This window comes from Triticum dicoccoides, chromosome 4A, assembly GCF_002162155.2.
Source record: "Triticum dicoccoides isolate Atlit2015 ecotype Zavitan chromosome 4A, WEW_v2.0, whole genome shotgun sequence".
NCBI lineage: Eukaryota > Viridiplantae > Streptophyta > Magnoliopsida > Poales > Poaceae > Triticum > Triticum dicoccoides.
The window spans coordinates 608,102,616-608,130,028 of record NC_041386.1 but is presented as its reverse complement, the minus strand read 5'-3'; the positions used below and the strand labels follow the sequence as shown (position 1 = coordinate 608,130,028).

At 43.9% G+C, this 27,413-nt stretch overlaps 2 protein-coding genes across 3 annotated transcripts; one reads left to right on the top strand and one right to left on the bottom strand.

Moving 5' to 3' along the window:
- Positions 1–1,375: 1,375 nt before the first annotated feature.
- Positions 1,376–3,271, top strand: LOC119287287 (protein SRG1-like). The gene is made up of 4 exons (XM_037566805.1): positions 1,376–1,700; positions 1,958–2,223; positions 2,424–2,751; positions 2,895–3,271. Exons 1-4 carry the CDS (start codon positions 1,488–1,490, stop codon positions 3,090–3,092), a joined length of 1,005 nt encoding a protein of 334 aa, XP_037422702.1. The 5' UTR covers positions 1,376–1,487; the 3' UTR covers positions 3,093–3,271.
- Positions 3,272–4,620: 1,349 nt separating this feature from the next.
- Positions 4,621–11,671, bottom strand: LOC119287286 (sucrose nonfermenting 4-like protein). Of its 2 annotated transcripts, XM_037566804.1 has the most exons (14): positions 11,137–11,671; positions 10,325–10,412; positions 9,819–9,998; positions 9,284–9,418; positions 9,147–9,206; positions 8,299–8,388; positions 7,625–7,756; positions 6,963–7,107; positions 6,697–6,870; positions 6,417–6,480; positions 6,179–6,248; positions 5,411–5,528; positions 5,230–5,319; positions 4,621–5,196 (listed from the first exon to the last, which is right to left on the bottom strand). In XM_037566804.1, coding segments are annotated over exons 1-14 (1,494 nt in total). In that variant the 5' UTR covers positions 11,283–11,671; the 3' UTR covers positions 4,621–5,194. The 2 variants fall into 2 exon arrangements, with proteins under 2 accessions (XP_037422701.1, XP_037422700.1); XM_037566803.1 differs by having other exon boundaries at positions 4,621–5,319; positions 11,137–11,670.
- Between the last annotated feature and the right edge of the window lie 15,742 nt (positions 11,672–27,413).

The following is a 27,413-nucleotide window of genomic DNA, read 5'->3' as shown; positions in this document are numbered from 1 at the left end:
TGATGCTAACGATTGTTGGACATGAGCACCGAAGACTTTAGTCAAACCATTGTCTTAGTGCGAGAACCAGTCATGACATCCTATGTTAAGGATTCCTATCTAATGTCCGAGCAGATGCCTCCTGATTCAGATGAGTTCGAGGGGGGCATTTAGGCGGCCATCTTTTGTGGTGGCGATGCTTAATGTTGCTATTGTTCTTGCACATAAGGCAGCCATGATGGCTGGAAAGACAAAGATGTCTAGGAAGGGGAACACAATGAAATGGCGGCCTTACATGTCCACTTTCGTGCTTAAGAAGATGTGTGAGATCATATCCAGTGGGCCGAGGACTGACAAGGGCTTCAAGGAGGTGCGCCTCAACGGTCAACGTTGTTGCCAAGTAGGTCTTTGAGTTTTGTGGCCATGAGGTGACCTCAACTCATGTCTACATCCACCTTAAGAAGTGGAAAGCCAGATGGATCCAAGTGTTCAGCCTCGTAGACCTTAGAGATGCACAAAGGGATCAGGACACCTTGATGATCCTCTTGAAGTGAGAACACTATCATGGCCATACCACGGTTAGCAAGCATATCATTTGTTAGACTTGTTTAGCTTCTCTAACATGCAAATCACAACTAACAACGATGTGTTTTGTTCTTATGATTACCCCAAGAACGATGAGTTTCTCAATACTCCCATCCAGGACTACTCTCAAATGCAGACCATCTTCGACCCCTCCTCTTCCGACAACCCTACTGGTGTGGGAAGGCTCCTATCGACCTATGGAGATGTAGTCCCGCATTTTTTGGATGGAGTTAGGTAGGCATTATATGCTCATTTGCTTTTGCCCTTCTATTGACGGTGGTATCTACCCAACAAATAATTTTTCCTCGAGCCTTCTCATCTCGATGGTGTTTTTTGTGGCATCGGTGGCTCGCAGGCGTAGATTCTTATTGTCCGCCGTGAATAATGAGGCTAGGGTTTGAAGGGCTCATCGACGCGACTGCGATGACGGCTAACTTTCGTACTTGGATCATCCGGCCTCATCTCCGTCACATCGGCGCGTCCTTCGGTGCCGGCGTGAGGTCCGTGAGATTTTATGGAGGGCGGACTTTTGGATTTGCGGCTCTTTCGATAGCGACAACTTCTACTCTGAAATGATAACCTGACAGAACCGTTGCCTTAATGACTTTTCATTTGCAGTCAATAATGTAAGTCTGGCTCCGATATTGGAGCGGCTTGCAGCGATACATCATCGGCCTGCTCAAGAAGAAAGTGAAAACCATTAGCTTGGAGAACAGATTTTTTTAAAAAAATATATATGAAAAAGGATAGCCCGCTTCTTCCACCAAAATATAAAGAAAAAAGTGGTCGATATGAAGGCAGCTTCCTCCTCTTGACCGTTGACTGTTGACTCGTAGCTTGCTTCTTCCTCTGCTCTTTCCAACTGTCAAACAGAGCGTCTTCGGTGTACTACGCAAGAAACAGAGCTCCCTCCACCACCGTCGATGGTGCGGACGACGGTGCAGGAGCTGGCGGCGGCCGTGGAGGAGCCGCCGCGACAGTACGTGGTGGCGCACGAGCAAGATCAAGGCCTGCTGGCCGCTGATGAGATGCCGGAGCCCATCCCTCTCATCGATCTTAGCCGGCTGACTACGGCCGCCGCCGCCGACGAGGCCGACAAGCTCCGGGCGGCTCTACAGACCTGGGGCCTCTTCATGGTGAATCTCGATTAAATTATTTTAACACCACGCAGACGCTGCCGGCTAGGCGCGCAGCCGCCGCCGCCTTGATCTCCCAGATGCCCTCGTCACCTCCACTTCCGGCGAGACCAGATCCGAACCCTACCCCCCGCAGTGGGCCGCCTCCGCCCAGCTGGATGTCGTCACCATGGCGATGAAGAAGCAACCAGATTAGTAGTAGTAATTTCTAAAGTTATTGAGCTGTTGCTGAAATTGTTCAACACTTTGATATCCAGGTGACCAACCATGGAATCGAGGAGTCTCTCATGGATGCCATGATGAGCGCGTCGAGGGAATTCTTCCGGCAACCGTCCGAAGAGAAGCAGAAATGCAGCAACTTGATAGACGGCGGCGGCAAGCACTCTGAGGTGGAAGGCTATGGAAATGACGAGGTGGTAAACCAGGCCGAGGGCCTCAGCTGGAACGACCGGCTGCATCTGAGGGTGGAGCCAGAAGATGAGAGGAATTTCACCAAGTGGCCCGCTCACCCGAAATCTTTCAGGTTATAATCGCCATTCAAGTGATGTTTCACATTTCTAATACTACTACTGTATTAGCTTAGTTGCCAATGAAGGAAAACACGGTGAAAAATTCAGAAATGCACTACAAGAAAAGGATACTCAGACACAATTTATAACTGAATAAAGGAATCAAAAGCTTTGATTGACTGAACTATTCATTCTAGAGTCTTTCTACATGCAGGGATGTGCTTCTTGAGTACGCATCAAGAACCAAGAGAATAAGAGACCTCGTCTTTCGATCGATCGCCAAGCTCCTGGACCTTGATGAGGATTACTTCCTCAACCAAATATCAAGCAAGGATCCCGGGTTTGCTAGGTTCAACTACTACCCTCCGTGTCCGAGACCTGACCTAGTACTGGGCATGAGGCCTCACTCTGATGCTGGTCTCCTTACCATCCTTTTTGTCGACCACGACGTCGGTGGCTTGCAAGTTGAGAGAGATGGGAGATGGTACAATGTTCCGGCCAAGCCTTACTCGTTGGTGATCAACTTGGCTGACTGCATGGAGGTATGAAGCTAATTAAGCACTTGCTCTCTCTCTCTATCTCTCTTGAATAATCTACAACAAATCATGAGTGTACAACATATATCCTAGTGTTTCCTGAATGCTGATGCTTCGTTGACACGTATGCAAATATATATTCGACGCAGATAATGTGCAACGGGATCTTCAGGAGCCCGGTCCACAGGGTGGTGACGAACGCCGAGAGAGAGAGGCTTTCACTGGCCGTGTTTTATGCTGTGGATGGAGAGACGGTGCTGGAGCCAGCGCCTGGTTTGCTGGATGACGAGCGACCGGCAAGATATGGGAAATTCAAGGCCAAGGATTTCGGTCTTTCTTTCGACTGAACATAACATTTCAGCCAAGGGAAGAGATTCATGGAGACCCTGAAAATACAAGCTCGGCGGTCTCAATTAGTTTATCTACGGATTTGTAGCAGTGATTTATTACCTGTGGAGAATAAATAAAGAGATGGTTTCTCTTGTGTGAGTGGGGATTTTATCTATAATATAATCGCCTTTTCTTTCTTATAAGCAACTCGCTTCTTCAACGCTTAACTAATAGCCGGTTCGACCCCGCAAGAAAAAAAACTAATAGCCAGTTCGGTGCTGTTGTGTTTTTCATTTTTTTTATATACTCCAACTAGCATATATAGTAACCTCCAAAAAGTGCGCGGGGAATATATTTGTGATCTTCGAAGTTGTGTTGCAGAACAACATGGTCCATCTCAGTTGTGTTGCAGAGCGAGACTAATTTTTTTTCAACGAGTAGAAAAGAATGTTTCGGTGAAGTATTTGATGTCATACTTTCGCGCCGGCAATACATTTTCAAAATCCCATCTTGTGTTTACAGAGAAGAACAGACTTGACCGGGAACTCCAACATACTTGTCAGCTCTTTGGTGAGCTAAAGGAGATCCATCTCAGTAACTGAATTGAAATTTATTCTTTCACGCAGTCACAGTGATTACTTGAACATGTATGGAGTAATATAAATTGACTCATTTCACTACATGAAGCGACAACCATCCATAATTTGATATAAGAAATCTCAGAAAAAGAAAAGGAGTTCGCTCCCTGGTGCCTGGTCGCCGCCACCCTAGTCAAACCTAGCCGTCCGGCCGGGGATCACAGTTTTCTGGTCGTCTCCGGCGACATGACATTGTTGTTCCCCGTTAGCTATTGGTGGACACCGGCAGCCGAGGACAAGGAGGCGGCCGCGAGAACAAGGGAAAGAAGAGAAGACGGCCAGGCGGACGAACAGGAGGCCGCCGGTCATGTAACCCTAGGTCTCGCCTTCCTTCATAAGGGGATCACCCTAGTCCCCATAGTATTATTTTCATATACGAGACGTTTCCCTCCATCAATCAAATACAAAGCAGGAGTAGAGTATTACCTCTATGATGAGGACCCGAACCTAGGTTAACTACCTAGGAACTCCCCGTGTGTGATCCCCTACCACCACTTTGTTTCAATATATGGGTAAAAAGGAAGAAGGCCAAAAATAATATAACCAGTTTTACTGTTATGGCAGAAAATTTTCCAATGCCCATAAACTCTCTCCAACAAATAGCAGACAGTCGATTTTCACAACAGAAAAAGGAAAAAAAAAGACTCGGTAAACTGAGTTTTGGTATAGTTTCTTCCCGTCGGGCCAGCCAGGGAAGGCAGATAACTCAAGAGGATGGATGGATGGATACGATTTCGCAATGGAGAAGACAGCATCTTATTCAGCAAACTGACTGCTGGTATGCTCTCCATCAGGCCAGCCAGGGAAGGCAGATAACTCAAGAGGATGGATGGATGGATAGCAGCTGCGCCACTAGGAGAGAATATACAATGGGTGAAGTTTCTACAGCCAGAGAGAGAAAGCAAAATGAGTCCAGAATGGCAGTTCAACATAAAATGAGGTTTGCAATTGTACACCCCACTGACTCCACCCGGGCCACACATGACTCTTGACTCATGCTCGATTGATTGATTTTTCCTCTAAATCCTTCCTTCTTCCATGGTTGCATGGCTGCCAATGTTGAGCAAAAACAACACATGGTCACACTTGAACCGGACCACCATCATCTTCCCCCTCTCCTCTTTCATGCCGAAACAAGGAACGGGTCCCTCTCTCTAGTAAACTAGGCACAGAACGGACCAACGACACCGACCAACGCAGACAGACAGACGACCATTCTCTGGCTCCTTGGAGACTAATCTCGCCAAGCAGCGGAATCAATCCAATAAAATTTAAAGAGAAAAAAGTCACCAGGTAGTTTCGGTTACGACAGACAGACAGACGGACGGTGAGGGTTGGGTTGGGTTGGGTTGGGTTGGCACAACCAAAGGAAAAAAACTTTACAATCTGTTTTGCTACTCTCTTGTCCAAGAGCAAGCCAGAGAGAGAACTCCATGTTGGCTCCACAATCTCTTTCTTGCATGCTAGCTCTTCTGGCACCACTTGCCCGGGAACCAACGGAAACAGGGCTCTCGCTAGCTCAGCAGCAACTTGAATATGTCGCTCAGCGATATTACGCCTTCCACTCGCTTGCTGCCAGCCTCCACGATGAACACGCGACGCACCCCTGGTCATGACAGGCACACGAGAATCCGGTGAATCGACGGAGCAAACAATTATTAATACTCGTGCAGGTACACCAATAGAAAAATACTTACCAGGATTAGCCAATCTCTCCATAACCTTCAGCAAAGGGTCAGACCGAAGACACATCTGGCATCTTTGACCGTTGAAAAGTCCAAAAGGTGAATTCGCGTCTTGCCCAAGTTGCAAGGCCTGGCCACACAAGAAAGTGTTCATACTGCAGCCATGAAATCTGGACGGGTAACAGATTTACAGATGCATAACTCATGAGAAACGATGTTTGAAATTATATAGCACTATGGAACAACCAGCTCTCCCCTTCACGTATGTTTTTTCACTGTTCGCTGCAGCATCAGCTGCAGTTTTAAATTTCACAAGCACTGATAGGATATGTGGCATCAACTGACCAAGTGAAACGACAAAAGGAAAATATGTACTTGGACAAAGGAGCATCTATACGTGGCTCCAAACAAAGGGGCACTTATCACTGCCTGCCTCTGGGGCTACAAACTAATGAGGCCTTGCTTCACTAATGAATTCCAGAATCAGTTATCATATCCACAAGGTAGTATTTTTAAATTTTATATGGTATGCACAGTTTGGTAGTTTGGATATCAATCCAGATTTCAATTCAGATAGAGAAAACAGTAAGGTAACTGTAATTCCAAAAGGAAGAACTTCACTATGCCTACATTTTTGTTCATTCCCAAAATATCAACTCTTAATATAAACAAGTTTCACATAGCAGAAGCTAAAGTCGTTGGACAAATAAACTCAAGTATAAGTTTCAGTCTAAAACTTGGTTGAGAATGAGATAGGCATTAATATCTACTATAGCATACCTGATGAATGGTCATCTCATCTAGGCGAATATGGGTGTAGACCTTGTCTTTTGCTAGAGCTGTGATGTCACTGCATAATGGAGGAAACACAATACATAAGTCACCAGCAAAACTGCAACATACTACCTCTGTAAATAAATATTGAACTGCAAAAACGTCTTATATTTAGTTACAGAGGTAGTGGCAAACAATGCAACCCAAAGAATGAAGTATGTCTGCATGTGTCAGCATGGTATACCTTCTGGAGTATGTGTCGATCAGCGAGTCATTATCATCCACAATGGGTATTGAACTAACTCCAGCTGCATGTACAGAATGTAAGGGATCAGTGATGCATAATTGATACAGACAGTAGTTTCACGTCATATGGAATATCAGCTGGATTGTGTTAAACCTCAATAACACAAGAGCTGCCTTAGAATTTGGAGATACAAGCAAGAGCACCTTTGTTTTGTATTGCATTTCCCAAGCATAGGTATGTATGGGTATGGTTGCAGCAAAGAGAACAGAGAACATACCTTGAACCAACAAGTTAAGGGCAGAGCTAAGAGATGTATTAGGCCGCAACATAGCCAATGGATGACCATTTGGTTCACCAATTTTTGGAACCCATGTACCCAGCGGAATTGAGCATACTGGTTGGTTTAGAATCGGCAAACTACCAGTGGAGTTCTTAAAGTATCTACAGATACCTGAAAAGAATATATGCTGCTAAGCAATCTCACAATAAAGCTCCTTATAGCATATTAAAGTCCCACTCATCATAAAGATGCCAAATACTTACATTTCAAAATTCCTGAAAGGGATGCAAGATGCAACAGCTGCGGAAACGATCCATCTGATGACGATGAATAGATGATTGGTACTGTAGAAATACCAGTTTCGAGTATTTTCATGGCAATACCCCTCAAGGATTCATAAGGGGTGGCCTAGACAACAGGAACTCCAGTGTTAGTGCATTGCCACATAAATCATAATGTAACTAAATACTTCCTCCGTCCAAAAAAACTTGTCGCAAGCTTATCTTCAAATGAATGTATCTAGAACTAATTTGGTGCTACATACATCCATTTGAGGGACAAGCTCTGCCTTAAAACACTTACTCGAGCAAATGGGTCACAAAGCTCACAAGGACAGTTTTAAACGAAGGTTAAAATTTAAATGTGTGTGCTAAATGGTGGGTGGCAAAAGGGGTTCTCGCTTCTCAGTGACTACTTCCAACTACGACTCGCCAAATGAAATTAAATCAAAAGGTATGATTTCATTTTTATACAATAGGCATGCAAAGGTTATCAATTCCATGAAGCCAAGCATAATTGGTCAAACCAGTTCCAATAAGTCTGTCAAACCAAACTCAGAGATGAAACGTCAGTACCAATAAGACTGAACCCAAACTGCACAGAAAACTGCAATCCAATTCTCAGCCAGATGTTGGTACCAACTTACATGCACTAGATGCTGATTTGATCTAAGTTGTCCATCATTTCTTCCATAAGTTTGCCGCTTAGCCTCTTTCCACGCAGATATAGTGTGTGTTTCAAGCTGTTCCTCTGTCAGGTTTGAGCCATGCGTTTCCAGCTGCAACAAAAACAAGATGTTACAAAATAATTTTGCAAAATACGTAATACAGGTTATTTCTGGAAAAAAAATACATGATAAGAAACTATAATTTATCAAGTAAATAAAACAAGAGGAATGGATGTTCATTGGCACACAGGGTGTTGCAATAAAAACATAGTGTGCAAAACTATCACCCACAAACACGGATTCCCTGGCCAGCAGGCCTAGGGAACAGCATCAGTGGACTAGCAACTAAAAAGGCACATGAAAATTGACCATTCACAACTACCTCCGCAAAGACGGTAATAACACCTGAAGAATTCTGTTCGAAGCAAGTGCCTTGATTCGCAAAGTTATTAAACTGTCATAGTGGAAGATTGTTCGAATAAACAGTATGGCACCACCCACAACAATGTACTACTAGTGAAGTACACATCCAGGACATTTTGCCTCTACTACAGAGTACATGAATGACACATCACACAAGTAAAGCAACTATCAACCGGGTCAAATAATACAACAAAAGCTAAGAAAAAAGAGTAAATGCTGAAACAGATTACCTCTCTCAATATAAGTATAAAATCCAGTGGGCTCAGAAGGCCAACAAACTGACCCCTGAATGAATCCCACAGAGGAGCCACAGGAATCCCCTGCAAAGTGCACTATTCAGTGTATGTTCTCACAACATGCCAGTAACTTCAATACATGATACAAGCAACAATGGATTATCAAGGGGCCAGAAATGCTGGATCATAGAAAAGATAAATAATTTATGTTTCTAACCATGCAGAACCAGGACACAACTATTAGCTAAGAAACTAACCCCAGAGACTAGAATGATCCACACAGCAATAAGCAATAACTGGGGTTGCTAGTGAAATAAGATAAATTTTACTAACAAAGGGCAGCCAACGCTTACAATCAGCTATGAACAGTATTGAGCTGTACACTTGTATTAGCACAATATAGTAGTATAATTTTTAAAAATAAACAAGCAATGTTCAGTTTCCACTCAATTCCTTAGAAGTAAATCCATGTGCCAGCATTTACTAAAATGTACGTAACTGTCTCGATTCTCCCAATTCTATGTCCCAATGCAATTATGAACAGTTAAGCATCATATGGTACGAGTATTAGATCATGAGATGCAGGCAGAGATAGATAAAAGGGCAGCCCAGTGCATGTAGCTCCCACTTGCACAGGGTCCGGGGAAGGGTCCAAAGATAGATAATTGTGAAAAAACATAATGTTTACTAGTAAGGAGACTACGAGTGAAGTAATTTCTTTTTCTTATGTACAGCATCTAATTCATGTAAATTTAGGTAGGAGATATAAAGCAAAGTGAAGAGCAATTTAGCATGCCTCCCACAGACCAAACAATACAGCTCTAGAAGGTAAGATTTCATACCTGTTCATGGAGAATATGGAAAGATTGCTTCACAGGTAAATTAATGTCCAGAGCAATGACCTGGATTGAAAAGGTATAATAATGTTATAAAATAAACCTCTCCATTAATAGCGCTCAAGCAGCTGGGTTGCCCATACCTTTCCAGAATCTGGTAGTAGGTCATAGCCTGTATGCGCATTCAGATACTCAGCAACACGACACCTAGAGATCTGTATAGCAGCCTCTGAAATTCTTGGAGAACCTTCCTGAAGGGCACCATCCGACAACGAACCCTAAGGTAACGACAAGGTCATTGTTACGTAAATTTCATCCCTACTCCATAACTAAATATTCTATTTACCTTCAACAAAGAAATTAGTAGAATCCCAAAGCAGAGAACTACCATATAACCACCATTCCATGGGTACATGAACTTTAGAATGCAGATAACAAGATATATTGGAGCAAGTATTGCTTTCTATAAATTATCCAAGGAAATAAAGTAACACTTGTCTCCTGTGCAGATAATATTTTCCAAGAGGCTGTAATACTGAAATGGTAATACATTTAGGTATGCTTACAAATATGTCACCATAACATTTCAATTAAACTTAGAGGACGGTTATAAAAAGAACAGGTAGACTACATAGTGTGGCTGTTCACGCACAACTAGGCGAGATAAGTGATACTTACCATTCGTTGAAAACTATCATTGTCCACATCCATCCTGCTCCCAGGTGTAGTGGGGCTCAGTACAGTATTTATGTGGTCAAATTCCCTTGTCAAGTACAAAGTGTTTACCACCCCATACTCTCCCGTTATAGTAGGTTGCCCCTCGTCATGCCTCCACTGCCCGTCCACATTGAACTTGTACTGTGTAAAAATAACCAAGCAAGAAGGTTCTCACATTAGAAATTCCATTGCATATATGCCGTGCATGATTCATTATAGATGTCAAAAAGTGACATTACACATGAGATAAAAAATAAGCTAGTTACATGTACAAATGCAGTCAATATTATATTATTATATCATGTGCAAATCAAGAAAAAAAAACATCGTGCTGGACAATCGCTCAAACAGCAACCTTATAAAGCAGAATGGAGATTTCAACACAGGAAATAAATCTCAGCATATACCAACTAATTGGCAAGGTAAGCACACAACAATTTTAGTTAGCACGGGATAAAGAAGGGAACCTGATAAATCCCTGGAGGTAAGCTGCAGATAGCTTGAAATACAGTGGGGCAACCTTCGACTGGAGACATCGGCAAATGCTCTGACCACCTACGACAAAATTGGGAGTTACGGTGCATAAAAAACATCATGGGATTTAAAAAGCAGTAATCGACAGAAAACAAATTCCCTTTGTGTGTTTTCCTGAACGGGGAACATGTGCAATTTTGTTCCTCTTTGGAAATTCCATTTGTTTCCGCGTGCTAGCAAGACTGGACAGTATGCGAACTTCTGTTGTCGTGGCGCCACCCCGCCACAGACAAGCGCTAAGGCGGGAAGATGCACCTTCAGATTCACCCATGTGTGAACTAACAACTAAGACAGCGTGCGGGGTAAGGAAGCTGCACCACCAGAGTAAGCCCAACGGTCGAATCCATGCAGTGCACCCAGATATAAACCATAGTACGTACATATCTACAGCCCCCCTTGCAAGAGAGCAGGGAGATAATCTATCCATCATTAATTATCCAATCAAAACACAAGATAAGATAGGGCGGTGCCGCGCTCCTAGAGATATCGATCAAGTGAGCAGCATTAAAATAATACTAATCCCTTTGGAAACCAAACTGCAGCGTCCCTGGTTCCCTGCGGTAACTGATGATGCAGCTGAAACGGCTGTGGGCAGTGAGCGAGCAAAGTAATTGCAGAATAAATACATAGATAAGAAAAGGTGTACTCAGTAATCACTGGAGATATGATGACAGGATGGAGATATAGAGATAGAGATTGAGATGGATATGGAGATGGAGTGGAGAGATAGGGATAAAGCGCAGACCTGGTGAAGGAACCGCTGAGGAAGACCCTCTTGCCGCCATGGGGCCAGACGAAGCGGGTGTGGACGAGCGGGCCGCCGGCGCTGACGCCGACGCCGCCGCCGGCGGCGGAGGCGTCGTGGGCGGGATCCGCGCCGTGCGAAAACATCCGTCTCCTGCTAGCCGTCGCGCCACGCGACGACGAGATCGGCCGAGCGAGCAAACCCTAGAGCGGCGGAGCTGCTGCCGCTGCCGCCGCCGCCGCTGCTTCTTCTACCCTAGGACGGGCCGGGCGGGCGCGGGACGGACGGGACCCCTCCACGCGGGCTTGCCCACGCGACGGCTCCCCTCCCCTCCCCACGCGCGTGCTGTCGACGGAGGGAGAGAGATCACCCGCGCAGGCCCGCTCCCACCGGCATCTCCCTCGGTCTGTCCGTCCGTCCGTACGAATCGGGGGCGGCGGGGGGGGATCTCGGGTCGGCGGCGACGACGGTGGGGCGGCGTGGCGGGGGATCCGGAGATGCGGTGAGGGGGAGGAGGCGGAGATGGGGACGGAGGAGGAGAGGAAAGGTTGAAAAGGAGACCTAGCGGGCGGGCGGGCGGGCGAGCACGAGGATCTTCTGCGCCTCCTGCCCTCACTCCACGCAAGGTCCAGCTCACACCCTAACCTTCTTCCCCGTCCCTTCTTCCCCGCCTGCCTAATATGCCGATTTCTCGCAGGTCCCTCCCCGAACTCTTCTTGCCTTCGCGGAGCTTTCCTCACCCGGTCGATGAGCCGATGGTGGTCACCGGGAGGCCCGAGAAAGATTAGGTGAGGAAACTCTAGATCTGAGGCGACAGTGGTTTTTAGTTTTCCGGAGCGTCGAGGGCGCGCGCGAGGTTTTTATAGGTGACGCGGCCAGAGAGCCTCGGGGAAACAGGGGGCGCTTACATTGCCGGGCAATGGGGTTTAATGCGATAGTATCGGTTTTGGATATCGCGTTATAAAGAACGAAGGCGTGAATTAAGCACGAACGGACAAAAACGGCATCCGTGAGAAAAATATTGGCGATGGGAGGTGGATGGAAGGGGGGAGGAGTGACGTGGAGGAATATATGATTGGGTGACACAATAGTTACGTTACTATAGAGCGGCGCCGAATGGTCCAAGAAATAGATGAGGTGTCTGAAATGAAACTTGATGTTCCATGAATCATACTATACATGAATTGTTCCATGTTAACTCCGCGAGCTAACATGGGTATAACCAATGAAACCCTGCGAGTTAACATGGAACAATCATATATGTGATCTATGGGACACGAAGTATCGTTCCGACATCCTCACCTATTTCATGGACCCTTCCTCGCATCCGGCCTGCTCCATAGTAACATCACTATTGGCGTTTTTCGACCATATCTTTCCCCACATCACCCCTTCCTCTCACCGTCCACCTTTCATCGCCAATATTTTTTCTTCGTAATGTTGTTTTTGTCCATTCGCCCTTAATTCGTGCCTCACTTATTTGTAACGTGATATCCGAAACCGATACTACCGCATTAAACCCCATCGTCCGGTAACGTAAGCACCCCCTTTTTTCCAGAAGCCCTCTAGTCGCGCCATCTATAAAAAAACCGTGTGCGCTCTCAGTGCCCTAGAGAACCAAAAACCGTCATCACCTTGGATCCACAGTCTCCTCACCTGATCTTTTCCCAGCATCCTCAGTGACGATCATCGGCATGACAAATCAGTCTCCTCACTTCTTTATAACACGCCACATGATGGTGTCCCGACTATGGGTTTTCTCACTACGTCATCTCCCGCCCTAGTGGGTCGGGCCAAGGACCCCATTTCGGTTCAAGAGCGGACCATGTTGGGCAGCCCTTTATTTATAAACGGAAGGCTCCCAACGACTTGTCATGTACTCCAAGATGCTAGATTTGTCGAAGACTTGATCTCCTTGTATGTAGCCGACTAGGATGTTGTAACCCTAGGCCCCTCCGCATCTATATAAACTGAGGGTAGGGCTCATAGAGGACACACAACAGTTTCAGGGTAGATCATTTGCACTTTGTACTCCAATCCAAAGCAATAAATACAAGCAGGACGTAGGGTGTTATCTCTTCGGAGAGCCCGAACCTGGGCAAACCTCGTGTCCTTATTACCACACGAAATGGATATTCCTCTAGTCGCGCCCGAAATCTGCCGGATTTAGCTCCTTCACCACACGAAATGGATATTACTCCGCTAAACATGCCCCATAACATACGCTCTATCTATTTTCCTTGAGTGAAAAGCACATAACCATCACATTCATGGTGCCATTAAAAAAAGTCACCACTTTACATTTTATTAGCAAATTTCACCTAAGGTGACGGTTCCGTGATAAAAGGCACTGATCGCTGTTGACCCGCGCTTTGACATGGCAAGAATTATGACAGCGCGGAGCTGCCAACCATTAACAGGTTGTCACAACCCACCTTGTAAATTTACAAACAAGCCCTCAAGAGAAAGGAAAATGTGATTTGGCCCCTGGATTCGGCCAGTAGCCAGACAACGCAGGCCAGCTTGCGCGTGTGCACTAGCATGAGCCCGGGCAGGGGAGGAAGTTGGGTGGTGTCGGTATTCGACCAAGCGGCGGTTGGAAGGGGTTGCGCAAAAGTGGAGATGATGGCTGATGTCTACTACGCAACTTTATCCTGGTAGACGTTGTTGGGCCTCCAAGTGCAAAGTTTTGTAGGACAATAGCAAATTTCCCTCAAGTGGATGACCTAAGGTTTATCAATCCATAGGAGGCGTAGGATGAAGATGGTCTCTCTCAAACAACCCTGCAACCAAATAACAAAGAGTCTCTTGTGTCCCCAACACACCCAATACAATGGTAAATTGTATAGGTGCACTAGTTTGGCGAAGAGATGGTGATACAAGTGCAATATGGATGATAGATATAGGTTTTTGTAATCTAAAAATATAAAAACAGCAAGGTAACTAATAGTAAAAGTAAGCAAAAATGGTGTTGCAATGCTTGGAAACAAGGCCTAGGGTTCATACTTTCACTAGTGCAAGTTCTCTCAACAATGATAACATAATTAGATCATGTAAAAATCCCTCAACGAAGAGATTATTGTAGGGTACGAAATCACCTCAAAGTTATTCTTACTGATCGATCTATTGGGCTATTCCTATAAGTGTCACAAACAACCCTAGAGTTCGTGCTAAAATAACACCTTAAGACACACATCAACCAAAACCCTAATGTCACCTAGATACTCCAATGTCGCCGCAAGTATCCGCGGGTTTGATTATACGATATGCATCACACAATCTCAGCTTCATCTATTCAAACCAACACAAAGAACTTCAAAGAGTGTCCCCGAGTTTCTACCGGAGAGTCAAGACGAAAACATGTGCCAACCCCTATGCATAAGTTCACAAGGTCACAGAACCCGCAAGTTGATCACCAAAACATACATCAAGTAGATCACATGAATATTCCATTGTCACCACATATAAGCACATGCAAGACATATATCAAGTGTTCTCAAATCCTTAAAGACCCAATCCGATAAGATAACTTCAAAGAGAAAACTCAGTCCATTACAAGAAGGTAGAGGGGGAGAAACATCATAAGATCTAACTATAATAGCAAAGCTCGCGGTACATCAAGATCGTGCCAAATCAAGAACATGAGAGAGAGAGAGATCAAATACATAGCTAATGGTACATATCCTCAGCCCCGAGGGTGAACTACTCCCTCTTCGTCATGAAGAGCGCCGGCATGATGAAGATGGCCACCGGTGATGATTCCCCCCTCCAGCATGGTGCCGGAACGGGCTCCCGATTGGTTTTTTGTGGCTACAGAGGCTTGCGGTGGCAGAACTCCTGATCTAGGCTTATTTCTGGGGGTTCCTATATTTATAGGAATTTTTGGTATCGAGAACAAGTCAGGAGGGTCCACGAGAAGCCCACAAGACCGGAGGGCGCGCCCTCCACCCTTGTGGAGGTCTCGTGGCTCTTATGGCCCAACTCTTTTGCTTCAGGGGCTTCTTCTGGTCCATAAAAAATCACCGTAAATTTTCAGCTCAATTGGACTCCGTTTGATATTCCTTTTCCGCGGAACTCAAAAACAAGGAAAAAACAGAAACTCACACTCTAGGTTAATAGGTTAGTCCTAAAAATCATATAAAATAGCACATAAATGCATATAAAACATCCAAGATGGGTAATATAATAGCATGGAACAATCAAAATATCCCCAAGCTTAATTCCTGCTCGTCCTCCAGTAGGTAAATGATAAAAACAAAATTTTTGATGTGGAATGCTACCCAACATATTTATCAATGTAATCTTCTCTATTGTGGCAAGAATATTCAGATCCATAAGATTCAAAACAAAAGTTTGATATTGACATAAAAACAATAATACTTCAAGCATACTAACAAGGCAATTATGTCTTCTCAAAATAACATGGCCAAAGAAAGCTTATCCCTACAAAATCATATAGTCTGGCTATGCTCCATCTTCATCACACAAAATATTCAAATCATGCACAACCCCGATGACAAGCCAAGCAATTGTTTCATACTTTTGATGTTCTCAAACTTTTTCAACTTTCACGCAATACATGAGCGTGAGCCATGGACATAGCACTATAGGTGGAATAGAAGGTGGTTGTGGAGAAGACAAAAAAGGGAGATAGTCTCACATCAACTAGGCGTATCAACGGGCTACGGTGATGCCCATCAATAGATATCAATGTGAGTGAGTAGGGATTGCCATGCAATGGATGCACTAGAGCTATAAGTTTATGGAAGCTCAAAAAGAAACTAAGTGGGTGTGCATCCAACTTGCTTGCTCATGAAGACCTAGGGCAATTTGAGGAAGCCCATCATTGGAATATAGAAGCCAAGTTCTATAATAAAAAATTCCCACTAGTATATGAAAGTGAAAACATAGGAGACTCCCTATCATGAAGATCATGGTGCTACTTTGAAGCACAAGTGTGATAAAAGGATAGTAACATTGTCCCTTCTCTCTTTTCTCTCTTTTTTTTGGGCCTTTCCTCTTTTTTTCCTCACATGGGACAATGCTCTAATAATGAAGATCGTCACACTTTATTTACTTACAACTCAAGAATTACAACTCGATACTTAGAACGAAATATGACTCTATATGAATGCCTCCAGCGGTGTACCGGAATGTGCAATGAATCAAGAGTGACATGTATGAAAGAATTATGAATGGTGGCTTTGCCACAAATACGATGTCAACTGCATGATCATGCTAAGCAATATGACAATGATGGAGTGTGTCATAATAAACGAAACGGTGGAAAGTTGCATGCCAATATATCTCGGAATGGCTATGGAAATGCCATAATATATCTCCGACGTATCTATAATTTATGAAGTATTCATGCCGTTATATCATCATTCTTGGATGTTTTACAAACATTTTATAGCAACTTTACACCATTTTTTGGGACTAACCTATTAACCCAGTGCCCAGTGCCAGTTGTTGTTTTTGCTTGTTTTTTACATCGTAGGAAATCAATATCAAACGGAGTCCAAACACCGTGAAACTTTTTGGAGATTTTTTATGGACCAGAACACCCAGGATGGGCCAGAGAAGCACCTTGGGGGTGCCCCGAGGGGGGCATAACCCACCAGGGCACGCCTGGGAGCCCAGGCGCGCCCAGGTGGGTTGTGCCCACCTCGGTGGCCTCCCGCGCCCCCTCCTTACCCTATAAATTCCCAAATATTTTGAAAACCCTCGGGGTTAACCTAGATCAGAAGTTCCACCACCGCAAAGGCTCTATAGCCACCGAAAACCAATCTAGACCCTTTCCGGCACCCTGTCGGAGGGGGGAATCATCTCCGGTGGCCATCTTCATCATCCTGGCGGCCACCATGATGAGGAGGGAGTAGTCCACCCTCGGGGCTGAGGGTTTGTACCAGTAGCTATGTCTTTAATCTCTCTCTCTCTCTCTCTCTCTCTCTCTCTCTCTCTCTCGTGTTCTTGAGATATGTGATACGTCTCCAACGTATCTATAATTTATGAATTATTCATGCCAATATATTATCATTCTTGGATGTTTTACAATCGTTTTATAGCAACTTCATATCATTTTTTGGGACTAACCTATTGACCCAGTGCCAAGTGCCAAGTGTAGTTGATGTTTTTTGCTTGTTTTTTACATCGCAGAAAATCAATATCAAACGGAGTCCAAACACCGCGAAACTTTTTGTGGATTTTTTATGGACCAAAAGACTGCCGATGGGCCAGAGCAGCACCTGGGGGGTGCCCCGAGGGGGGCACAACCCACCAGGGCGCGCCCAGGTGGGTTGTGCCCACCTCGGTGGCCTCCCGTACCCCTTCTTTGCAGTATAAATTCCCAAATATTCCAAAACCCCTCGGGGTTAACCTAGATCAGAAATTCCGCCGCCGCAAGTCTCTGTAGTCACCTAAAACCAATCTAGACCCTTTCCGGCACCCTGCCGGAGGGGGGAATCATCACCGGTGACCATCTTCATCATCCCGGTGGCCACCACGATGAGGAGGGAGTAGTCCACCCTCGGGGTTGAGGGTTTGTAGTAGTAGCTATGTGTTTAATCTCACTCTCGTGTTCTTGAGATGTCACGATCTTGATGTATCGCGGGCTTTGTTAATATAGTCGGATCATATAGTGTTTTCCCCTCTCTATGTTGTTGTGATGAATTGAGTTTTTCCCTTTGGGATTTCGTTGTTATCGGATTGAATACTTTCATGGATTTGATAACACTTGCTATATGTCTTGCAATCGTGGTGACAATGGGGTATCGTATTGATTCACTTGATATATGTTTTGGCACTCAACTCGCGGATTCCCGAGGTGACATTGGGGTGATCTATGCATAGGGGTTGATGCACGTTCTTGTCTTTGTTTCTCCGGTAGAAATCTTGGGGCACTATTTGAAGTTCTTTGTGTTGGATTGAGTATTATGAATCTGAATTTGCTTTGGTGTTATTTTAGTACGAACTCTTGGTTAGATCGATCGGAAAGAATACACTACAAGAAACCTGTTAATCCATGACAGATTTTCGATGACAATGTGGAAAACTGTCATTGACGACCTGGTACAGCCCCGCAAGCCCGCTGAAAGCCCGTTGAAGCCCGCCTAACCGTTCCCATATAAAATGAGAACCCTAAATGCTCCTTCTCGGCCCCTCCTCCCTCCCTCTTGGCATCCCCCTCCCTCATCTCCCACAGAACGCCGCCACCCACCACCTCTTCGCGTCCCTCCTCCCATAGCTCGCCGCTGGCACTTGCCCTCCCTCCCCCTCACCTCGCAGCTCCGGCAACTACCACATCCGCAGAATCCCCCACCCATCCATCCCTCTCGCAACAAAATCTCTCTCTCCCTGGTTCAACCACTCATGCCGAGACCAACGCCGGGCAATTTCGATGACGTCCGCCACCACGAGCTGTTCTCCGACCCCTTCGTCCTCCAGTCCGGCTGGATTCATCGCTCCCGGTCTCCGGCGCTCACCCGCGACCCCTAGCCATGGCTAGGGTTTTGGCTGCGGCATCATATCCAACGCTGCGCATCTCCGGCGGCTCCTCTCCATCCACACAGCGCCTCTCCGGCAGCTCGTCTCTGTCCACACCGACCCCTTGGAAATCACCTTGTGGGCTGCGCGGTGTTGTCGCTGTCCAACATCCAGCGGCGGGCGACCAACCCCTGGGCCGCCGTCGGAAACGCCTTCTTCTCTACCAAGGTTAGCCCCTCGTCTCAGCCAGACCACACTAACCCATCGCTGATGCCCCCCGACCCACCTCTCTTGATTTTGTCTGATCCCCCTGTGCGTGCGTGTAGGAAGTGTTTGAGAGTCCCCCTGTTTGTGATCTGTTTATGAGTACTTGGCATTCAAGGAGCAGCCTGTCGATGAGCAGTAAGTTTCAGCATGAAATCATAGCAGCCGTAGGTAAATTGTTCATTCTACTTGTAGTGAATAACCTTATGAATTCATTCTCTCTGTCTTTACAAAAGTTCCAGCAGGAAATTTGTGCTTGAGCTTGATTGACCCACTACTTCGCATTCTGTCTTTGGGTTCAGAGTGTGTTGCTGACTCGCCCGATTGATGGCCTTTTTTTAATGGCGGATGTATTTGAGGGAGGCAGTGAGTAATATACCAAGTTACAATCTTATTGATGAGTTTTTTCCCAATCGCTATATACCAAGTTACAATCTTATTGATCCGTTAATCCCCTTTGTTCCTATATAGATAGTACTTGATGATGCACGTGTATATCGACAATCGCTTCACCTTTGTTCCTATATAGATTGATAACAAAGGTCCAAATTGTTAGTGTCGATTGCCTAGTGTGGCTACTGCTCTCTCTAACTATAGGGGTGTGTTGAGTGTGCGTGCTGGCAAGGTGGTGCCAGCTGTTATCGGTGCGGCAGCCGGTGTGTTGTGTGTGTGTGCTTCCTCTCTGAATCTTTAACACTAAGATTTCTCTGAATTTCTTATGTATCTTGTACACTGCAGGGTACCAAGTAGAGACAAAACGCTGCACTGTGGTATGTGGCCTTCTATCAAGATCTAATTCAGTTTAGATTTTCCCCCTAGGTCTTGGAGACATGATTTCTGCTACTGTATTAATATGTCAACATGTTCTATTTAGAATTTTCTCTCTAGGCATTTATTTTTCTATCCTTGTTGCCTTTTGCAGCCCGGTGAATATCTACTCCAGAAATAAGTTTAATCCGAATCTAAGAAGAAAATTATATTGTTACATTGTGGCAGTCCTACAGTAAGAATACAAATGTTTAAACCTGTTTATTTGTGTACTGCACACATATATTAGTGAGTCAATTTAAAGTAGTAGTACTACCATTGGTCGTGCACACATATATTAGTGAGTCAATTTCGCTTAATGCAGCTGGTTTCAGAAATTCGATATGCACAGGTGAGATCCGTAGGATGACCTGGCTGTAGGTTCAGAACTTCAAGACGACCATTGTAATACATCAGATGAGGCACACAATCCATCGGGATTTTTTGTTGAAAAACATAGTAATAACTTCGTAGTTAGCAATGATGTACTAGTTTTAGAAGTATGCAAAAGATGCACGGATGTCGTAATAGTAAAATATCTTACCAGGGTATCTCCATAGAAGTTATTGTGGTTCAACACGTGCACTAGTGGCACGTATTCACCATAATTTGGAGGAGTACGATAATAGGTATTGTAATTCTCAAAAAAAGTACAATAAGCAATCAGATGATTTTTCTCCTTATAAGTTAATTCGGAGCCATCAGCGTAGTGGGTTTTGTCTACCATCTTCTGCACATTCTTTGAAGATTCAAAATAAGCTATCAATGGAAATGAGCTGTCAACTATTTTAAAATAAACAATATAAATTAGTTAATAACTATGTTTGAGAAACTCACATTGCAGTAGAATCGGAAGCGTATCAACAAGGACCCAAATGTCCATATTGTCTTGCTCGATGTCAGGATGACCAAGATCCATGGTGACAATCATACCCTCATAAAAACCATACATTTTGCAAAGTGCTTCCCAATTTTGACAACCAAAATGGGTTACGCTCTGAGAATTATACAGATTTACTTCAAAATCAATATCATGATGGGTCCTTAGGTGTATTTTCTTTGTTTGAAAATTTTTATGGTCTTCAAAACCCATCCTCTCCAAGACATAGCGTCTTGCATGGCATGGGATAAGCTAGTCGAATTGTAAAAGATGAAAATTAGACGTTGAAATAGTTGAAGTCATGCTTAATTACGAAAAAAAACACTTGTCGTTGTTGCGTACCGTTTCAACATCGAAGGTCTCCTCGAGCTTAATGCTGAAGCGCCGATCTTCGTCCAGCTCAACGAACGTGTCGCACATACCTCGATCGTCGTGGCACCAGCTGCACTCCCCCGGGAGACTATTGTCATCCGAGTACGACATTTCCTACGTTCATAATTCAAAGATTAAACTTGTACAATTAAATATATGTACTAAAAAACTTAAATTAGATCATTATTTTTCAAAGAAAATCCAGGCCACTCGATACTTCCCACATATTCTAGCACAAGTCATGCCAGAATTCACGGAAAAATCCGGCATGACCTTTGCTAAAAAAGGACATATCGAGCGGCTGAAATTTGCCGGAACGGAAATTAATCAACACTCCGACAAAACATAGGCCACTCGGGGGTGTAACCAAAACATGAAATAATTGCTTAAACTAAAAAATAACACCTAATATGGCATGTTCAACTAGTTCTATTAATTCAATTAGTTCTTACTAAATATAAACTTAGTATAAAAAGAAAAAACTAGTTCTTTCTAAAAATGAAGTAGTTCAACTAGTTATTAATTTACTTACTATACTAGTTCAACTAAAACTTAACTAGTTCAACTAAAACTAAACTAGTTCTATTAATTCAACTAGTTCTTACTAAATATAAACTTACTATAAATAGAAAGAAACTAGCACATCTACTACTACTAATTAACATCTAACTACTACATCTACTACTAATTAACATGTACTACTGCTAATTATACAACTAGTTTACCATCACTACTAGTAATTAATATCCACTACTTCTAAAAATCATTATCTATGAACCCTAAATTAACATCTACTACTACTAAAATCATCTACTAACTAAGCAAAGAGAGAGGGGGTTGGGGAGGGGTGGGGGGCTTACAGAGGGAGAGACGGTGGCAGGGAGGTGCTCGGCGACGGAGGGGCGGCGAGGGTGGGCTCGGGATCGGGAGGGCAACGGTCCTGGGCGGCGGGCTCGGTCGAGGGCGGCGGCGGTGAGGTCGAGGGCGGCGACAGTGTGGTCGAGAGCGGCGGCGGTGAGGTTGAGGGCGGGCGGCGGCGGCGGTGAGAGCGCAGGCGCGCTCGGGCTCGGGCGGCGGCGACAGGGAGTAGGGGAACAGGCCGATGGGGGGAAAGGAGGACTTAGCGAAATTTTGATGCGGGGGGTGGTTAACTCGAACTAGCAGTAGCGCACGTACAGAAAACACGCTATAGCTAACTTATCTACAACACGTTTTGGGAAAAAACGCTACTGCTAATGGAAGCAGTTATTTCTTTTGTTTAGTAAAAACATCAAAAATATACATTGGTCATCATTGATCTTTTTGTGTATAATCTAAATAGTCAACATGAATCCTCACTGTACCTGTATAGGTACAGGCGAGGATTCATATTGCAACCACAAATCATACACATATAGTTCAATGAAGACCAAGTGCTCGAGATAGGTTGAGAAGCAACATATTTAAGGTGATAAACACCTTGTTCGCTTAGCAGTATGGGACTAAACTTAATTAGTTGCGGTCATACTTACCAGCAGCGAGTTTTGAGCAAAACCGCTGCTACTAACTTCTTTAGCAGAATCGCGTCCACGGGAAGGGCGCTACTACTATATCTAGCCTGGAGGCAACACCGTGGCAATTATAGTAGTAGCGCTCTTTTCACCTAGAGCGCTACTGCTACTCAGTCATTAGCAGCGCTCTTTTCTAAAGCTCGTTGCTGCTAATTAGCAGTAGCGTCTGTTTTTAGACCGCGCTGCTACTAAGATTCTGTGTATAAGGTTTTCCCTAGTAGTGTCAAGAGCCCACCATACCTACCTAATGATTGAGCAAGATCCTTCAAGTAAGTTGTAATGGGTGCAATAAGGCAATAAAAATTGCTTCTAAAAGTGTGAGATCATTTAGTCTAAGAGAAAATCGAGCGTTGTATGAACTTGTGATGGCAAAGAATAAAATTGACATACTGCATAATAAAGGTTGCTATCATAAGGGGCAATATAATGTGACGTTCTTTTACACTAAGGGGTTGAGCATACAAACAAATAAGCGCATGGCAACCTCTGCTTCCTTCTACGAAGGGCATATCTATTACTTTTCAGTATTTACTTTGATGCAAAGAGTCAAAGTTTTTCTCTCTATTCCTTTTTATTTTTCTCTTTTGGCAAGCATCATGTGGCGAGGAAAGATCTAGGCACATATATCCAATTGGGTATGGGTAGCATGAGTTGTTATTGTTGACATCACCCTTGAGGTGAATACGTTGGGAGGCGAAATTATAAGCCCCTATCTTTCTATGTGTCCGGTTGAAATGTTTTGCTCATGTGTACAAGGTGAGTGTTAGCAATCATAGAAGACTATATGATGGTTGAGTATGTGGAGCTTTTACTTAAACTCTGTTTAATAAGTTGAATTGCAATTGCTTGGTGACTGAGAACATAGGTTGTTGGGTTTCAAGATAATTCATTGTTTGAACCTTAACATGTGAATGGGTTGCCACTATAACATGAAAAGTTTTATAAGAAAGAATTATTGTTATGATGCTAGGAAAAGTGATTGAAATTATCATTGATCAAACTTGTGCACTTTGCTAGCATTCACACTTCATAAATTATTTCTTTTATCATTTACCTACTCGAGGACGAGTAGGAATTAAGCTTGGGGATGCTGATACGTCTCCCATGTATCTATAATTTATGAAGTATTCATGCCAATATATTATCATTCTTGGATGTTTTACAATCATTTTATAGCAACTTTATATCATTTTTTTGGACTAACCTATTGACCCAGTGCCCAGTGCTAGTTGTTGTTTTTTGTTTGTTTTTTACATCGCAAAAAAATCAATATCAAACGGAGTCCAAAAACCGCGAAAGTTTTTGTGGATTTTTTATGGACCAGAGGACTCCCGATGGGCCAGAGCAGCACCTGGGGGGTGCCCCGAGGGGGGCAAAACCCACCAGGGCGCGCCAGGGCCCCCTGGCGCGCCCAGGTGTGTTGTGCCCACCTCGGTGGCCTCCCGTACCCCTTCTTTGCAGTATAAATTCCCAAATATTCCGAAACCCCTCCGGGTTAACCTAGATCAGAAGTTCCGCCACCGCAAGGCTCTATAGCCACCAAAAACCAATCTAGACCCTTTCCGGCACCCTGTCGGAGGGGGGAATCATCACCGGTGGCCATCTTCATCATCCTGGCGACCACCACAATGAGGAGGGAGTAGTCCACCCCCGAGGCTGAGGGTTTGTACCAGTAGCTATGTGTTTAATCTCTCTCTCTCTCTCTCGTGTTCTTGAGATGTCACGATCTTGATGTATCACGGGCTTTGTTAATATAGTTAGAACATATGGTGTTTTCCCCTCTCTATCTTGTTGTGATGAATTGAGTTTTTCTCTTTGGGATTTCGTTGTTATCGGATTGAATACTTTTATGGATTTGAGAACACTTGATATATGTCTTGCAATTGAATACTCGTGGGGACAATTGGGTATCGTATTGATTCACTTGATATATGTTTTGGCACTCAACTCACAGATTCCCGAGGTGACAATGGGGTGATCTATGCATAGGGGTTGATGCACGTTCTTGTCTTTGTTTCTCCGGTAGAAATCTTGGGGCACTCTTTGAAGTTCTTTGTGTTGGATTGAGTATTATGAATATTAATTTGCTTTGGTGTTACTTTAGTATGAACTCTAGGATAGATCGAACGGAAGGAATAGCTTTGTGTTATTTTAGTACGAACTCTTGATAGATCGAACGGAAATAATAGCTTTGAGGTGGTTTCGTACAATACAAACAATTTATTCTTATGTTCTCCGCTAGATAGGAACTTTGGAGTGATTCTTCATTGCACTTTGAGTGGTGGTTATATGATCCAATTATATTAGCACTGTTGAGAGGTTGCACTAGTGAAAGTACGGACCCTAGGCCTCATTTTAAAGCATTGCAATACCATTTTTGGGCCCATTTACTATTTTCTACCTTGCTGTTTTTATTTATTCAGACTATAAAAATATATTTCTACCATCCATATTACACTTTTATCACCATCTCTTCGCCAAACTAGTGCACCTATACAATTTTCCATTGTATTGGGTGTGTTGGGGACACAAGAGATTTCTTGTATTTGGTTGCAGGGTCGTTTGAGAGAGAACATCTTCATCCTACACCTCTCATGGATTGATAAACCTTAGGTCATCCACTTGATGGAAAATTGCTACTGTCCTACAAAACGCTGCGCTTGGAGGCTGATACGTCTCCAACGTATCTATAATTTTTGATTGTTCCATGCTATTATATTATCTGTTTTGGATGTTAATGAGATTATTTATACACTTTTATATTATTTTTGGGACTAACCTACTAACCCAAGGCCCAGTGCAAATTGTTGTTTTTTTGCCTATTTCAGTGTTTCGCAGAAAAGGAATATCAAACAAAATCCAAACAGAATGAAACCTTCGGGAGAGTTACTTTTGGAACAAATGTGATCCACGGGACTTGGAGTAGACGTCAAGAAAGAAACGAGGTGGCCACAAGGCAGGAGGGTGTGCCCCCACCCTTGTGGGCCCCTCGTAGCTCCACCGACCTACTTCTTCCTCCTATATATCCATATACCCCGAAAACATCCAGGAGCACCACGAAACCCTATTTCAACCGCCGCAACCTTATGTACCCAAGAGATCCCATCTTGGGGCCTTTTCTGGAGCTCTGCCGGAGTGGGAATCGATCATGGAGGGCTTCTACATCAACACCATAGCCACTCCGATGATGTGTGAGTAGTTTACCATAGACCTTCGGGTCCATAGTTATTAGCTAGATGGCTTCTTCTCTCTCTTTGGATCTCAATACAATGTTCTCCTCGATCTTCTTGGAGATCTATTCGATGTAACTCTTTTTGTGGTGTGTTTGTCGAGATCCGATGAATTGTGGGTTTATGATCAAGTTTATTTATGAACAATATTTGATTCTTCTCTGAAATCTTTTATGTATGATTGGTTATCTTTGCAAGTCTCTTCGAATTATCAGTTTGGTTTGGCCTACTAGATTGATATTTCTTGCAATGGGAGAAGTGCTTAGCTTTGGGTTCAATCTTGTGGTGTCCTTTCCCAGTGACAGCAGGGGCAGCAAGGCACGTATTGTATTGTTGCCATCGAGGATAAAAAGATGGGGTTTATATCATATTGCTTGAGTTTATCCCTCTAGATCATGTCATCTTGCCTAATGTGTTACTCTGTTCTTATGAACTTAATACTCTAGATGCATGCTGGATAGCGGTCAATGTGTGGAGTAATAGTAGTAGATGCAGAATCGTTTTGGTCTACTTATTGCGGACGTGATGCCTATATACATGATCATGCCTAGATATTCTCATAATTATGCACTTTTCTATCAATTGCTTGACAGTAATTTGTTCACCCACCGTAATACTTATGCTATCTTGAGAGAAGCCACTAGTGAAACCTATGGCCCCCGGGTCTATCTTTTATCATATAAGTTTCCAATCTATTTTATTTTGCAATCTTTACTTTCAATCTATATCATAAAAATACCAAAAATATTTATCTTATTATTATTATCTCTATCAGATCTCACACTCGTAAGTGACAATGAAGGGATTGACAACCCCTTTATCGCGTTGGTTGCGAGGTTCTTATTTGTTTGTGTAGGTACGAGGGACTTGCGTGTAGTCTCCTACTGGATTGATACCTTGGTTCTCAAAAACTGAGGGAAATACTTGCACTACTTTGCTGCATCACCCTTTCCTCTTCAAGGGAAAACCAATGCAGTGCTCAAGAGGTAGCAAGAAGGATTTCTGGTGCCGTTGCCGGGGAGATCTAAGCACAAGTCAAGACGTACCAAGTACCCATCACAAACTCTTATCCGTTGCATTACATTATTTGCCATTTGCCTCTCGTTTTCCTCTCCCCCACTTCACCCTTGCCGTTTTATTCGCCCTCTTTTTCCGCTCGCCTCTTTTTCATTCGCCTCTTTTTTGTTAGCCTCTTGCTTGCTTGTGTGTTGGATTGTTTGTCACGATGGCTCAAAATAATACTAAATTGCGTGATTTTTCCAATACCAACAATAATGATTTTATTAGCACTTCGATTGCTCCTCTTACCGATGCTGAATCTTGTGAAATTAATACTGCTTTGCTGAATCTTGTCATGAAAGATCCTTTTTCTGGCCTTCCTAGTGAAGATGTCGCTACCCATCTAAACAACTTTGTTGATTTGTGTGATATGCAAAAGAAGAAAGATGCGGACAATGATAGTTAAATTAAAGCTATTTCCGTTTTCGCTTAGAGATCGTGCTAAAACTTGGTTTTTGTCTTTGCCTAAAAATAGTATTGGTTCTTGAACAAGTGCAAAGATGCTTTTATCTCTAAGTATTTTCCTCCCGTGAAGATCATCTCTCTTAGAAACGATATTATGAACTTTAAGCAACTAGAGCATGAGCATGTTGCACAATCTTGGGGGAGGGGGGATGAAATTAATGATTC